This window comes from Marmota monax, unplaced genomic scaffold (genome assembly GCF_021218885.2).
Source record: "Marmota monax isolate L192 unplaced genomic scaffold, Marmota_monax_Labrador192_F-V1.1 WCK01_AAM20220418_F8-fsc00001, whole genome shotgun sequence".
Lineage (NCBI taxonomy): Eukaryota > Metazoa > Chordata > Mammalia > Rodentia > Sciuridae > Marmota > Marmota monax.
Genome location: NW_026693777.1, coordinates 52,808,118 through 52,822,559, shown reverse-complemented (window position 1 = coordinate 52,822,559; position 14,442 = coordinate 52,808,118). Strand labels below are relative to the sequence as shown.

The 14,442-nt window shown below is 38.3% G+C and overlaps 1 protein-coding gene across 4 annotated transcripts in view; it reads right to left on the bottom strand.

The window, feature by feature from the left end:
- Positions 1-22: 22 nt before the first annotated feature.
- The window catches only part of Tmod2 (tropomodulin 2), a 46,348-nt gene continuing 31,928 nt past the window's right edge, over positions 23-14,442 (bottom strand). For 3 of the 4 annotated variants that reach the window (XM_046461457.2, XM_058584804.1, XM_046461458.2), the window contains exons 8-10: positions 10,091-10,234; positions 4,045-4,189; positions 23-1,698 (exon numbers count right to left, since the gene is read on the bottom strand). In XM_046461457.2, coding sequence (XP_046317413.1) covers positions 1,664-1,698; positions 4,045-4,189; positions 10,091-10,234 — 324 coding nt within the window. In that variant the 3' untranslated portion in view covers positions 23-1,663. The remainder of the gene's footprint in view (positions 1,699-4,044; positions 4,190-10,090; positions 10,235-14,442) is intronic. The other variant, XM_058584805.1, reaches the window with a different exon arrangement.

The window sequence follows — 14,442 nt, the reverse complement described above, 5'->3', positions numbered from 1 at the left end:
TTTTTAGATTGATAAGGAGGTGTAGTAATAAACAAAAGGATTTTGAGAGTTCCAAAAAGGTCAGAATGTTCTAATTACTGTGCCCTCAAAAATGTAAAAAATTCTCAAGAAAATGTGATGTTTTAAAGGACTTGAGAGAAAGAGACTTAGGTACTTATAATTCAAGTACATGTCCAATTTATAAGGGATCACCTAAATAGATTCCATGTGCTTTATAAGCCAAATATTATAGTAACTGTTTTTCCATTGACTTCTTTTACTGCTACAAAGTAACTCAGGAACCCTTAGTTATTAGTTTTAGATTAAACTGACCTTCTGCCAGGATTAGCAATCTTTTTAGTTCTAGGTGTTACCTTTATAAGGCTCAGAATTATGGAGAAAAGGAGTGCTGGAGGGAGATATGAAAGGAAGGGAGGGGAGAAGACAGAAAGAGAGGGGGAATCTCCACAGGTGTGCAATGGTGTTTTGAGGCACAGTCTCAGGTTAACTGCACTAAGCGAAGAACTCCTGTCACCTGTCTCCTTACATTTACATTACACTGTTGTACTGTTACATTAAGATTAACACTTACTACAATGCAGTCATCTCAGCTGTATTTTCACAGGCTCTGTATTTGAGATGACAAATACCTGGTGAAGTCATCATTCATATTTCTTCCTGATGTTTGCAAATGTCAGGATGGATCATGACACGTGGACAAAAATCTGTATAATTTACCTGAATACTCACATTTTTTTCCCCAGCAATCTCGTTACACTACAGATAAAGCAATAAACCCTTGTAAAATCTGTCAAACTAATGTTTTCTTGTATATCAGACAATTGATTAAGATATGATTATTTTTTATTTAGGAATGTATTTTTGTTTTAAAATTCTCTCTTACTAAAGTTTAAAAACTTCCTATCATGTCTGGAAAACTCTGCAACGCTTTGAAGTTATCCATTAAAGTCATGTTAAAGATTCAATTTATGTTGAGTGATCAATAAAGGCAGGTGTGCTAATTCATTTCACTACCTGTGAGTCTGATTTAAAGCTATATTTGTGGGTTAATAATCAATTTACACTTCTTTACTAATTGTGTGTTAAAGTGTCATAATGCTGTCTTTTTTTATGAAGATGATCTGCAATCATTTGAACATGTGCATTTAGTGATTCTTCTGGAATTAAGGGAGAATTTGTGCTAAATTGGTCACATTTCCTCACCCAGTGAGAAATTGGCAATACTAATTTTTCATGTGGTAAGCAGAACACTTCTGATGTATTTAGCCTAACTCAAAGCTATGCATGTAAACAGAGATAGGCCTCTATCATAATCACAGTTACAGATATGTATTATATACTAAATTCCTTTCATTGATTAAAAAAAAGTTCATGTAAGAAAACAAGATAACCCAACATGAAAGTGGTTAATAAAGTCAGTCTCTAAGGCCTGTATCAGTCCACTTGTGCTAGTTGCCAGAGGTGCCCATGAGAAAGTAAAACAACTGTACATATGTAAGAATCCCAGATAAATAAGTAGGACTCAAAAAGAATAACAAATTACTAGTTGTATGGTTAACGGAAATGAACAACCTTTGATAAAATGGTCCCACGGGGAAGGAGAAGACTTTGTGTCGGTTTTTAGATGGCTGTGTGGTGAAAGTTCCTCTCTTCTAGTGGACGTTTACCTTCGGTCTCCTTCAACTCTCTTCTTACGAACTAGGTGAGAACAAGAGAAAAGCTTAACAAGACAAATTGAAGGAAGGGATATTTCTTAAATTTCAGACAAACATAATTTATCTCACAAAACAGCAATCTCACATACATGAGGATACCAATTATCTTAAACTTCAATATTTAATTGACCATGGCAATAAATGGAAATGATAAAATAATCTAGTATCTGGAGAAATTTACATTTAAATAAAGCTATATCTGATAGTTAGGAACTTGAGTATTAGAACTTTCTCATCATTGTAGAATACAGAAAAGACCTGTGAAACTGTGAACTTCTAAATATTTTCATGGTCATTTATCCTAGACACACCTTCTCAACTTCTGTACAACTCAATCATTGATTGGCTTTAACAAACTTCCTAGGTTAATGCAATCACAGTCCATGAATTGTGACTGTGGCTTGAAGACCAGGTTTCTGCAAATAGTAATCCCATTCTAAACCTCATCAAAGTAAAAACTCCTAAGTATCAACTTTTGAAAAAGATGTGATCCAAACAGTAAGCAAATTTAAGAGTTTAAGCTTCCCTTTAACTGGTACTTGGGATCAACGAAGTTGCCCAGACTGCCTGATTTCCAGTTTCTGCAACCCTCTTCTTCCCCTGTCACCTTCTCATCAGCAGGTTCCTCTAGTTGCAGGCAAGTGGGCTCCCCAAAGCTTCCTGGATTTTGTAAAATGGTGTCCAGGCTGAGGTCCTGCCCTAACTCACCACTTCAAGTAGCCCAGTCTATAAGGAAGGAATTAGAAAAAGCTGTTGTCCACAGTCACTACTCTTGGATTCAGGATCACCTCTCCATTTACTTAACACCTTGTTTTGCCTGTTTTTCTGTGGTTACTATATTGTTCAGATGTGGACCCAATGTGCTTTCCTAGACACCTTTGGAGTGCTGCCTCTACTCTTTTTCAAAGCCCCTTGCTGGGCTGCCTGTTAGCCTCACCCTGTGAACCCCACAGGTAAGCATGGCCCTATATGTGACCTGCCTCTTGATACCATATACCTTGGCTGCATTGCAGGGTCTTGGCTAAGCACGGGCAGGCACCTGGACACTAAGTTTTACTTGACCCTTCCTATTCTAACCTTTAGCTTCTATCTTCCCCACAATCCAAATCCTCTTCAGGACCAGAAAAACTACACTTGGAGGAACACCTTGCCCAGTTCCTCTGTCCAAGGTCTTGCATACTGTTCCTGAACCTTAATCTGGGGACTGAAACCTGTTGTCAGCTGACTCATTGCTTGCCAAGTGGACTGTCTGCTCCTAGATGTTCTCTCTCTTTTTTTTTTTTTTAGAGAGAGAATTTTTTTTAATATTTATTTTTTAGTTTTTCTGCGGACACAACATCTTTGTTTGTATGTGGTGCTAAGGATCGAACCCGGGCAGCACGCATGCCAGGCGAGCGAGCTACCGCTTGAGCCACATCCCCAGCCCCCTAGATGTTCTTTTGCTATGTTGCTCCAGGTGGCTGTGTTGTCCCCATACTATACCTTCCCAATCTGTTCCATTCTTCTGTGCTGTTTTTTTTTTTTTTGGTACCAGGGTTTGAATACAGAGGTAATAACCACTGAGCCACATCCCCGGCCCTTATTTATATTTTATTTAGAGACAGGGTCTTGCTGAGTTGCTAGGGTCTTGCTAAGTTGCTGAGGCTGGCTTTGAACTTGTGATCCTCCTGCCTCAACCTCCTGAGCCACTAGGATTACAGGTGTGCGCTACTGTACATCAGGCTTCTGTGCTGTATTTAACCAGGACATGCCTCACCTCTTCTTAACAGAAGAAATGTTATGTATCCTCAACAAGATTAAAGATGAGCTAACTGAAAAAGCTACTTCCGAGTTTAACTGTCATAACGTACCTCCATTAGTTTATTTCGCATGTAAAGTACTGAAGTATCGGACATACCTATATCACATATAAATATGTGAAGAAAGAGCAATCATAAGTAGTGAGAATTTCCATGTCTTTGTGTCGATTTTTTGATTCAGATAACAGAACATAATCCATATGTGAGAAGTAGGTAAAGGAAAAAGAAAAAATTAAAGTAAAAAGAAGACAGTAAAGGAAAGGCATAGAAACAAAGGAAATGAAGCAAGAGTCAAAGTCAGTTTGGAAAAAAGAACAAACAGCTCTTTTTGAAAGAATGCTATGTTGACACTTTAACACTCCAGGGGCCACGAGGACGTCTAAGACCATGTAACCATGTGCCTCGGGTGAAGAACTAAGTGACACCAAGGCCAATGGGATGGTATCTGTGTCAGGGGGCATCAGAGGTGGAAAAGTGAATGTTCAGCAGGATCTTCCTACTGTCACCAGTGCATATCACGGCTGCATTACCCAGGTCATTATTCTTTGTGATGGCAGCTGCCACTCTTGTCCGTGGCCCTTGCTTGGTAAACTGGTATCCAAACTTGAGGATCCTTGAATTTTCTTCCAGCATCTGGGCAATTTCCATCTCTACAGCTGTTCCCAACTGCTGCCTCTGGTTGCAGGTGCATACACACACACACACACACAGGATGACCAAAAAGGAAAAGGAAATTGTTAATGCACAGGAAAGATATGTGGCTACTTGGACAAAAATTCTAAGAAGCCAAAGTCTCAAATTCAAAAGGGACAGTGTCATTGGAGATGTGTCCTCCCATATAGTCATTTGAGTCCCGCTCCTTGTTTAGAAGAAAAATCCAAACAGATGAACCTGCTGGTGTCCTAAAAAAATTAAGACAACCATTCATGAAGAAACAGGTGATTCAAGAGGTACAGTTAAAGCAAAACTAATATTTGGGGCTTCTAAGTCATCCCAGTATCAAAAGAATTTAAACTTTTTTTTTTTTTTGCTGTTGCAAAGATCTGTGAGTGCTAGGTAAGCACTATAGCATGGAGATACAATTGTACTTTGTTTTGAGACAGGGTCTTGCTAAGTTGACCAGTCTGGCCTTGACCTTGTGATCCTTCTGCCTCAGGCTCTTGAGCAACTGGAATTACACCTGACCACTGTTTTTTCTTCTTCTTTGTGAAACTGTCTTACAGCAATCAATCCAATCACTGTATTTTCTATTCTAGGATCCATATCCAAAAATCATTAAAGATCAACAACCAATCTGCCATTCTCTCAAAAGTTTCAGTTGGAGATCCCAAAGGGGCTTTACTGTGGTTTGAACCATGTGCAGGATCAGATGAATTATCAAACACTGAAGTTACTGGGCTACAGAAAAATCTTTAAGTAAACTTGGGAGCAAGAGGGGTTTTTGTTTGTTTGTTTTTAAGTTGAGACATGAATAATGAAAAAGCACAGAAGTTTTTTTTTTTTTTTTAATTGGAGCATGTGGATATAGAAATTAAAAATTAAATTAAGGAATATAGTATATATTTTTTCACAGTATAATCATTAAACTTTAAAAAAATGAAAAGTACAGGTTTGTTCAGAAAAAGCAAACAAGAAGTATATAAAAACCACTTTGTAACTTGCTCCTTCCCCACGTGTAGTTTTCTCAACATTTTCTGTACATTTATATATCCACACACAGGTACATCCATGCTTTTTTCACATAAGTCAATTAGAGTAGTTTATGTTTCTGAAACATGTGTTTATTTTCCATTCAACATTAATCTTTTCATGTTGGTAAATAAACATTTACCTCACCCTTATAAAGAGGTGCACAGCATTCCACTGTAGGGATGGGTCAATGAGCTAGCCAGGCCCCCACTGACTGAAGGTCACCGTGCATTCCACTCCCACTGTTACAAGCAACACCGCTGTGAACTTCCCTGTGCACACAGTATATCTGGGGGTATTTCTGCAACTCTGCCTGTAGGGCAAGTTATAGCTGGGTCCAAGGGTAAGCATATTTCAAATTCTGATATATTACTCAATTATCCTCAAAGGTTATGATAATTTTTATTTCTGCCAACAGTACATGAAAGTTACTGGTTTTCCTCTCTTAGCCAAATTATCCATTTTTAAAAACCTTGACCAATTTGGTGAAAAATTATACTTAACTTGCCCCCCCCTTTTTTTTTGGTATGAGGGCTTGAACCCAGGGACACTTTACCACTGAGCTACATCTTCACACCTTTATATTTTCAGACAGGGTCTTGCTAAGTTGCTTAGGACCTCATTAAATTGCTGAGGCTGGCTTTGAACTTTTGATCCTCCTGCCTCAGTCTCCCAATCACTGAAGTCACTGGGATTACAGGTGTGTGCCACCATACCCAGCCCACTTGCATTTCTCAACTTTAATTTACATTTCTTGAATTATGAATAAGAACAATCATTTTCTTATGCATTTGTATTTCTCTTTTGGGGGGAACTACCCATATATGTCACTTGCCCATTTTGCTGCCGACTTTTTTTTTTAAAGTGACACATAAGTTTCTCATATATTAGGAAATTAGCCCTTTTTCAAATGTACTGGAAACACATTGTTTGGTTTGTTTTTAGATTTTCTTTTTGATTACTATAAAACCTTTTTTCTATTTTCAAAATTGATTTTATCAGCCTCCAGATTTTGTCACATTATCTCTATTCTCCTAATTTAGAATAGGAGAATTATCCTATTCTATTTGTGTTATGATTTCATATATTTAAATATTTATTTCATTCTAAATTAATTTTGGTATAAGATTGAAGAGACCCAACTTTATTTTGTTCCAACTGGTGCTACCATCTTTTTCATCATTCTTCCCTGATTTGAAATACTGACACATGACTGCAAAAATTTCAGTTGTACTCAATTTCTGGAATCTATTCTATTGCTTTGCCATTATAATTTATATTTAAAAAATATATACCTTTTAAATTTGGGAGATGTAAGTATGAATTAGATGAAGGAGAAAAGTTAGTGGGAGAACTTCTGAGTCCAGACAAAATTTGGGGGGCGGTATTGGGGAGTGAACCTAGGGTTGTTCCACCACTAAGCTACACCCCAAACTCTTTTTATTTTTATTTTTTATTTATTTTGAGGCAGAGTCTCATCAAGTTGCCAAGGCCAGCCCCAAACTTTTAATCCTCATGCCTGGTTTCAATCCCCAGTACCAAAAAAAAAAAAAAAAAAAGAGAGAGAGAGAGAGAGAGAGGGAGAGAGAGAGACAGACAGACAGACACTGACCTCTAAGTTTCAGGAGAACTTCAGCTCACAACACAGGTTAGAGGAGTGGATTCTATCAAGGATTAATGCCTGCCTCACTGGAACTATAGGCATGCACTACCTTACCCAGCTACTTAATTTGAAGTCTTTTGTGTTACATTATCCCAGAACAAAAAATGGACATTAAAATTTCTTAAAACATGGATATTTTTCTTTTCATAGTTTATCACTAAATACAAAGAAAAAAATGAAAGTTTGTGCATACATGTTTTCAAAATACTTTTTTAGCAATTACCCATCTGTTTCTTCAATATGCACCACTGTTTGTTCTTCTCAGTGGGAGCACATGACTAGATGATCATGTATTTACCTGGAGCCTGGCCACAGCAGCCCTCCCCAGAGGAGGGTTCTCAGCAGGCCTCATTTTTGTGCAGCTGACTTTTGCTGTGATGCTAAATTGATCTCAGCTGCTAGTTCTCCTTAGGAAACGAGAAATTATTATTTTTAAAAAAATTGTTTTAGTTGTAGATGGACAGAATGTCTTTATTTTACTTGTTTATTTTTATGTGGTGCTAAGAATCGAACTCAGTGCCTCACACATGCTAGGCAAGTGTTCTGCCACTGAGCTACAGCTCCAGCCCTTAGAAATTTTATTTCAAATCCAAAAACTTATTTCATATCCTTCATGAGGAGAAAACTGAGGTTACTTCTAAAAGTCTATGAGTCAATGAACAAAATTTATACAAGTTTTGACTCTAAATTTCCTTATTCTTCTAGTAAAGCAAATAATTTTTCCAGTTCCTCGAGGGAATCTTAATTCTCCTTCTTGTCACAAACATATAAAAAGAAGCCATTTAAAACCAGGCATTAGTGACACACGTATAATCCCAGTTTCTCAGGAGGCTGAGGTAGGAGGATTGCAAGTTCAAAGCCAGCCTTAACAACTTAGCCAGATCTGTCTCAAAATAAAAAGGGCTGGGGGAAAAGCTCAATGGTAAAGTGCTGCTGGATTCAATCCCTAGTACCTAGGATAAGAAACAGAGAGGTAGACACAGGGAGATGAGTGAAGAGAAGGGAGAGAGGGGAAACATTTCAGAAGCACAATGGAGGGCTAAAGCTAAAGAATTGCTCAAACACATTCCTGGATGGCTGGGGAGAGGTAATGAGGCTGAGTTAGAGGGAATTAAGAGACAAGGTTCAGAATTCATATTTCAAGGTCTTCTTCTTCCCTCAACCTCCACCTTGAAGGTACTAGGGACTGAACCTGGTGCCTTTTATATGCTAGGCAAGTGCTCTATCACTGAATTATATCTCTACCCCTGTTAAAATTTTTCATTTTGAGGCAGGGTCTTCCAAAATTGCCCAGCTGGCCTCCAATTTGTAATCCTTCTTCCTCAGACTTCCAAGCAGCTGAGATTATAGTTGTGGGTTACTATGCCCAGTGTCAGGGTCTTCTTAAGCATTAGAAAAACCCTTCAAATTCTCAGGATTCCAGCTCATCCACTGGGGTAGTATTGCGAGATTTAGCAAATGAAAATACAAGACAATGGCTAAATATGATTTTTAGATAATGAATAACATTTTATTAGAAAGATGTCTCAAATATTTCCTGGATAATCCTTTTACTAGAAATTATATATTATGTACCTGAAAGTCAAATTGAATTGTATTTTATGTAGTAACCTTAACTAAGTGGTATCATGCCAGAAACTAGAAACAGAGTATGACATTATTACAGATATAGGGTTTCACAGTGTCCTAAACCAGGACAGAAAGTTAAATATACTTTGGAACAAGGTATCTATCTCTGTGTTAAATCCTGTGGAAATACTTCCTAAGAGCCTACTTCTTCCTGATATGAGTCTATTCCACAAATATCCCTGAGTTATCACTTCTTTTCAGTCACTTCACATTTTGGTTTCTGTAGTTTCCCAGTTCTGGATGCTTTTTCTTAATTTATTAGCAGCTGGACACACATGAGGATACACAGCACTGAGCTTCCTTTGGGTGTGTGGGGCCATGTGTGGCACATTTCCAGGATGCTCTCAAGCCACACCTCTGAGTTTAGGAGAGTGGTTTTGGTGGGGCATCCCTTCTAGGAGGGCAGGAGCCAAGAAGCTGCTATCTCTTGGTGATTGCCCTGATCCCCTGGCAATAGGCCTCAGGAGGAATCCAGAGTCAGAGGGTCTGCACTGAAACAACGTGCTTGACCCAGTTAGCAAAGACAGAGAGTAAAGCTTTCATGGGAACTGACAGGGGTCTCCAGGATTAGGCAATAGTCTTGGGTGATCACTCAGATTCACTGAATCCCCATCGCAGACACTTCCCTTTGGCCAAAGGACCAGGGCACAGCATCAAGCCTGAGAGCTGAGGGTTGCTACCGGCAGGCAGGAGTAAGCAGAGCCAGCAGAGCCAACTTAAAGGCCTATAGGCTGATGCCCAGGAAAAGGTCTCCAAGGTCCAGGCAGTGGTGGCTCCAGGGAAAAGCAGTTTGCTCTGGCTGATTTGGGGACCCTGAGAAAAAGCATGGCAGAGTTGAGACTGTGATCATGCTGTAGGCCAGGCCTGCTATATTAAGCCAGACCATCTTTTAGAATCCTGATTCCTTTAAACAGGCTCTAACTCCAGCACCAGACTGAGGGAGCTCAGGTCTGCTCTTTCAGCTCTGGCAGCCTCCAGCCAAGGACAAGAGACCTGAGCAGGGTCACCCTGCATTCTCCTTCTAGCCATAGTTCCAGTGAGAAGCAAAAGCAATGCTGGGACAGCACTGGGCTGAGGTCCATACTAAAAGCCAGGTGTGGGGGCACATGCCTGTAATCCCAGTGACTTGGAGGGTGAGGTGGGAGGATTGTGAGTTCAAAGTTAGCCTTAGCAATTTAGGGATGCCCTAGGTAAATCAATAAGACCCTGTCTCCAAATGAAAAATAAAAAGGGCTGGGGATGTGGTTCAGTGATTAAGCAACCCTGTATTCAATCCCTGGCACCAAAAAAAAAAAAAAAAAAAAGGTGACAATGAGATGGCTGAACAAAGTAGCCGTCAACACCCCTGCCACTACCACCTGGCTTTCTCCTCTGCTGCCTGCCTAGCCAGGGCAGGAGAGTGCCATGTCTCAGGCTGCTTCACTGTGCAATGTTTAATTAGTAACATTCTGCCACACACCCTTTACAAGCCTACAGCTGACAAAACTTACAGGAAAGCCAGAACACCAACTGAGTCCCATAGAAAACTTGTCTTTTTAACTCACTCTCTCCTCTCACCTTGCACCTGTGAGTTAGCTCTGCCCGCCCTGCATTACCTGGTTGTCGATCTTGATCTCTGTCAAGGTGTCATTTTCTCTCAGTGCCTCCACCAGGGCCAGGATCCCAGTTCCAGTGATAAAATTGGATTCTATGTTTAGACTTTTCAAGGTCTTGTTTACTTTCAGCATATCTGCAAAAGCCTTATTATGCAAAAACAAATAACCATTAGGGTCTCTCAAGATGCAGATATTTTTGTAGCACTTAAAGAAAACCTTAATTAAGTCATACTTTCACCCTCAAGTAAAAAGATACTAATTTAAAACAGCAATGAAAATAATTGAGTCCACAGTCGAGGCTATGTGGATGTCTTTTTTTGAGAAATGTGTATTCACATTTGTCTGTTTTTAAAGTTGATTATTTTTTGGCTATTGAGTTTGAGTTTCTTACATTCTGGACATTAATTCCTTGTCAGATAAATACTTTGCAAATATTTTCTCTCATTCTGTAGGGTGACTTTTACTCGGTTGACTGTTTCCTTTGCTGTACAGAAGTTTTTGGTTTGATGTAATCCTGTTGTCTATTTTTGGTTTTGTTACCTGTACTTTGAAGCATTATCTAAAAGTCTCTGTCCCACTCCTGGATGTGTATCCAAAGGAAAGGGAGTAAGTATGTTGAAGAGCTAGCAGCACTGTCTATTGCAGATCTATTGCAGCACTACTCCCAAAAGCCAAGATATGGAAACAACCTAAGAATCCATCAATGCATGAATGAATACAGAAAATGTATATATATACGATGGAATATTATTCATCCATAAATAAGAATAAATCCCTATCATTTGTGGCAACATAAATGAGCTTCAAGGACATTATGTTAAGTGAAATAAGCTAGCACAGAAAGACAAATGCCTGAAGTCCTCACTCATATTTGAAAGCTAAAAAAGTTAATCTCATGATGTAGAGAATAGAATAATGGTTGCCAGAGGGTGGAAGATGGAGAGAGGTTGTTTACCATGAACAAAATTATAGTTAGAAGGAAGAAGTGAGTTTCAATGTTCTGTCACAGGAGGGTAATAACTATAGCTAATAATTTATTGTATATTTAAAATTAGTTAGAAGCCAGGCGCTGTGGCTGTATAGAATCCCAGCAGCTCAGGATGCTGAGGCAGGATGCTGAGGATCAATCATGAGGTCAAAGCCAGCCTCAGCAAAAGCAGGGCACTAAGCAACTCAGTGCGACCCAGTTTCTAAATAAAACACAAAATGGGGCTGGGGATATAGTTCAGTGGTCGAGTGCCCCTGAGTTCAATCCCTGGTACCAAATAAGTAAATAAAAATAAAAAAAGAAGAGCCAGGAGTAGTGGTGCATGCCTCTAATCCCAACTACTGAGGAGTCCAAGACAGGAGGATTGCAAGTTTGAGGCCAGCCTCAGTAACTCTGAGAGACCCTGTCTCAAAAAAAAAAAAAAAAAAAAGGACTAACAATGTAGCTCAGTGGTAAAGTGCCCCTGGGTTCAATCCCCAGTACCAAATAAAATAAAATGATTAATAGACTTTAAATATTCCTAACATAAGGAAATGATAAATGTTTGAGGTTGTAGATTGCTGATTACCTTGATTTGCTCATTACATATTGTACATATGTATAAATATGTCACATTTACCTCATAAATATACAAAATCATCATGCATCAATAAAAATTTTAAATGGCTATTATCTTTTTTAAAAAATATATATTTTTAATTTTTACATTGATACAATATCTTTATTTTTTTTTTATTTTTATGTGGTACTGAGGATGGAACCCAGGGTCTCTCACATGCAAGGCGAGTGCTCTACCACTGAGCCATAACCTCAGCCCCAAAATGGCCATTATCTTGAAGAATCGCTAAAATACAGAAAATAGAAAAATTGGTGGAGAAAATAGCACAAAAAATAATAATAGAATCAGCTTCGTCTTTATCATATATTATATATTGTTCCCTGAGATACCAGAGGAAAGCCCCATTTGGAGTGTTTCATGAAAGAACTGCCTTCAGAACAGATGGAAAAGCTGGAGCAGATGGAAAGCACACTGCCCTCCCTGCGGCTTCCCTGAAGAAGAGCAGCTGCCAGCATGACTGCCAATGGCAGATCTCCTGAAAAGAGTCATGACCTGGGACAAAAGCAAGACAGAGGTCTGGGATTGCAGCTCAGCCGTAGAGTGCTTGCCTAGGCACCTGTGGGGCACTGGGTTCCATCCTCAACACCACATAAAAATAAATAAAGTAAGTTATTATGTCCGTCTACAACTAACTAACTATAAAATATATATGTATTTACAAGTAACTAACAAACTATATAATATATGTGTATTTGTGTGTATATATATGTATATACATATACAAGAACAAAAGTGAGACAGAAACTGAGGTATCTCCAGACCTTCATACCAGATGCAGTATAGGAAGCAGGGGCAAGATAGCTATGTCAGGAATGAAAGGCACTAAATGTACCTCTCCCAGAATGCAGTTCTCTTAACTAACAATTACAGGGGCCTCCCAGGCTGTATCACACACTAGAAGAAGTTTTCCAGCCAATTCACTTACCTGCTGAAAAAACGCATTCACTCATTCACTCATTCTTCATTCACTCATCTGTCAGGTTTCTACTGTGTTGCTCCCTCCAGCAGTAGAGAAGACAAAAATATATGTCCTCAGGGAGCTTATCATTGAGCAGGAAGATCAATAAGTTAATAAATAAAATAAATAGCTTGAAAGATGGTGAGACAGATGGTAAAAAAAAAAGAGGGCTCCCTTTTAAGGGAAGAATCTATTGGTGGAATAGATCTACTCAACTGCAGAAAAAACAATCCCACTTTATATAAAACAACCTTGTTCTATATTCCCAAATATGACTGGGCAATCAATAATTGCCAGACATAATGGGAAAGTCAACATCATGAAAGAGAAAAGCCAACTGAATGAACAGGATAACCCACCATAGAGTGAAGAAAAATCAATGTAAAATTTTAAATTATTACTATCCACTTCTCCTTCCTCCTCCCCACTGGGAAAAGAAAAGGCATTGCCTACATAAAATAGGTACTGGCTATTACATTGTTAAAAAAAAAAGGAGAAGGAATGAGAATGTATTTTGAAAATAAAAAATACCATATTGAAATAAAAGGAAGTAATAGATACCCAGAATTTTAAAAATATGCATGGATAAAGACCAAGTTGGTAAGGTAGAAGACAAAGCTAATATTTCTAAGGATGTAGAGTAAAAAATACAAAGAAGGAAAATATGAATAAAATGTTAAGAGATATGAAGGGAAGATGCCAGAGGTTTCACATTCACCTAAGAGGAGTTCTAAAAGGTTAAAAAAAAAAAAAAAGAAGACTACTATAGAAAGGAAAAAATTGTCAAATAATTAATGGAAAAATTTCCCCAGAGCTGAAGAAAGTCATGAGTCTCTTTCCGAAAGAAATCACTAGATGCTCAGAAGAATGAACACAAGGCCTGTGGGAATAGAGATTTATATTTACAAAGTCATATAATTGGAAGTGCTAGTAGGTTTTTAATTTTTGGAATCTACCTATATAAAAACTTGTGTGTCTATATATATGTAGATGGATAAAATTTTTTTTTTAATTTTTATTGTTGGTTGCTCAAAACATTACATAGTTCTTGATATACCATATTTCACACTTTGATTCAAGTGGGTTATGAACTCCCATTTTTACAGGATAAAATTTTATAAGGCTCAAATGTGTGAAAATAATGGGAAGAGCTACAGTTTGGAGGTACAAGAGGAAGGAAAGAATGGAAAACAAGAGTGAAAAAATTAAAAAAAAAAAGAAAACAAGAGTGAGTACAGATTGCCCTCAGCTTTTACAATAATAAAAAATTACCTAAGATGATGAGTAAAAATATAAATTTCTGCATACTACTGGCTTTCCACCTTGACTGTATGTTAGAATGATCTGGGAGCTTTAAAGTGAATCATGTGCAGACAGGATTAACAACCACTTTAAAGTTATAAAGACAACAACTAGAAGAATGAAAAATTGCTAAGGGGATTGCTTCTAGGGAGTAGAACAATGAAGTTCTAAACTATTTTAATTGTTTTTATTGCAGAAAAGATGAGAAGAAGGAGGGGGAGAAGGAATTCAACATGGAAGTTGAAAAGGGTTTCTCATCCTTGGCATCACTGACATTTGGGGGTGGAGAACTCTTTGTTGTGGGAGGTGAGCCTGTGTCCTGCAAGATGTTTAGGAGTATCTCTGGCCTGAGATCCATTAAATTCCAATAGCACTCCTCCCAGTCATGACAACCAAAATCTCCAGACACTGCCAAGTGTCCCCTGGAGGGCAAAAGAACTCTTGGGTCGAGAACCACTGGAGTAGAAGAATAATCCTGTATTAGA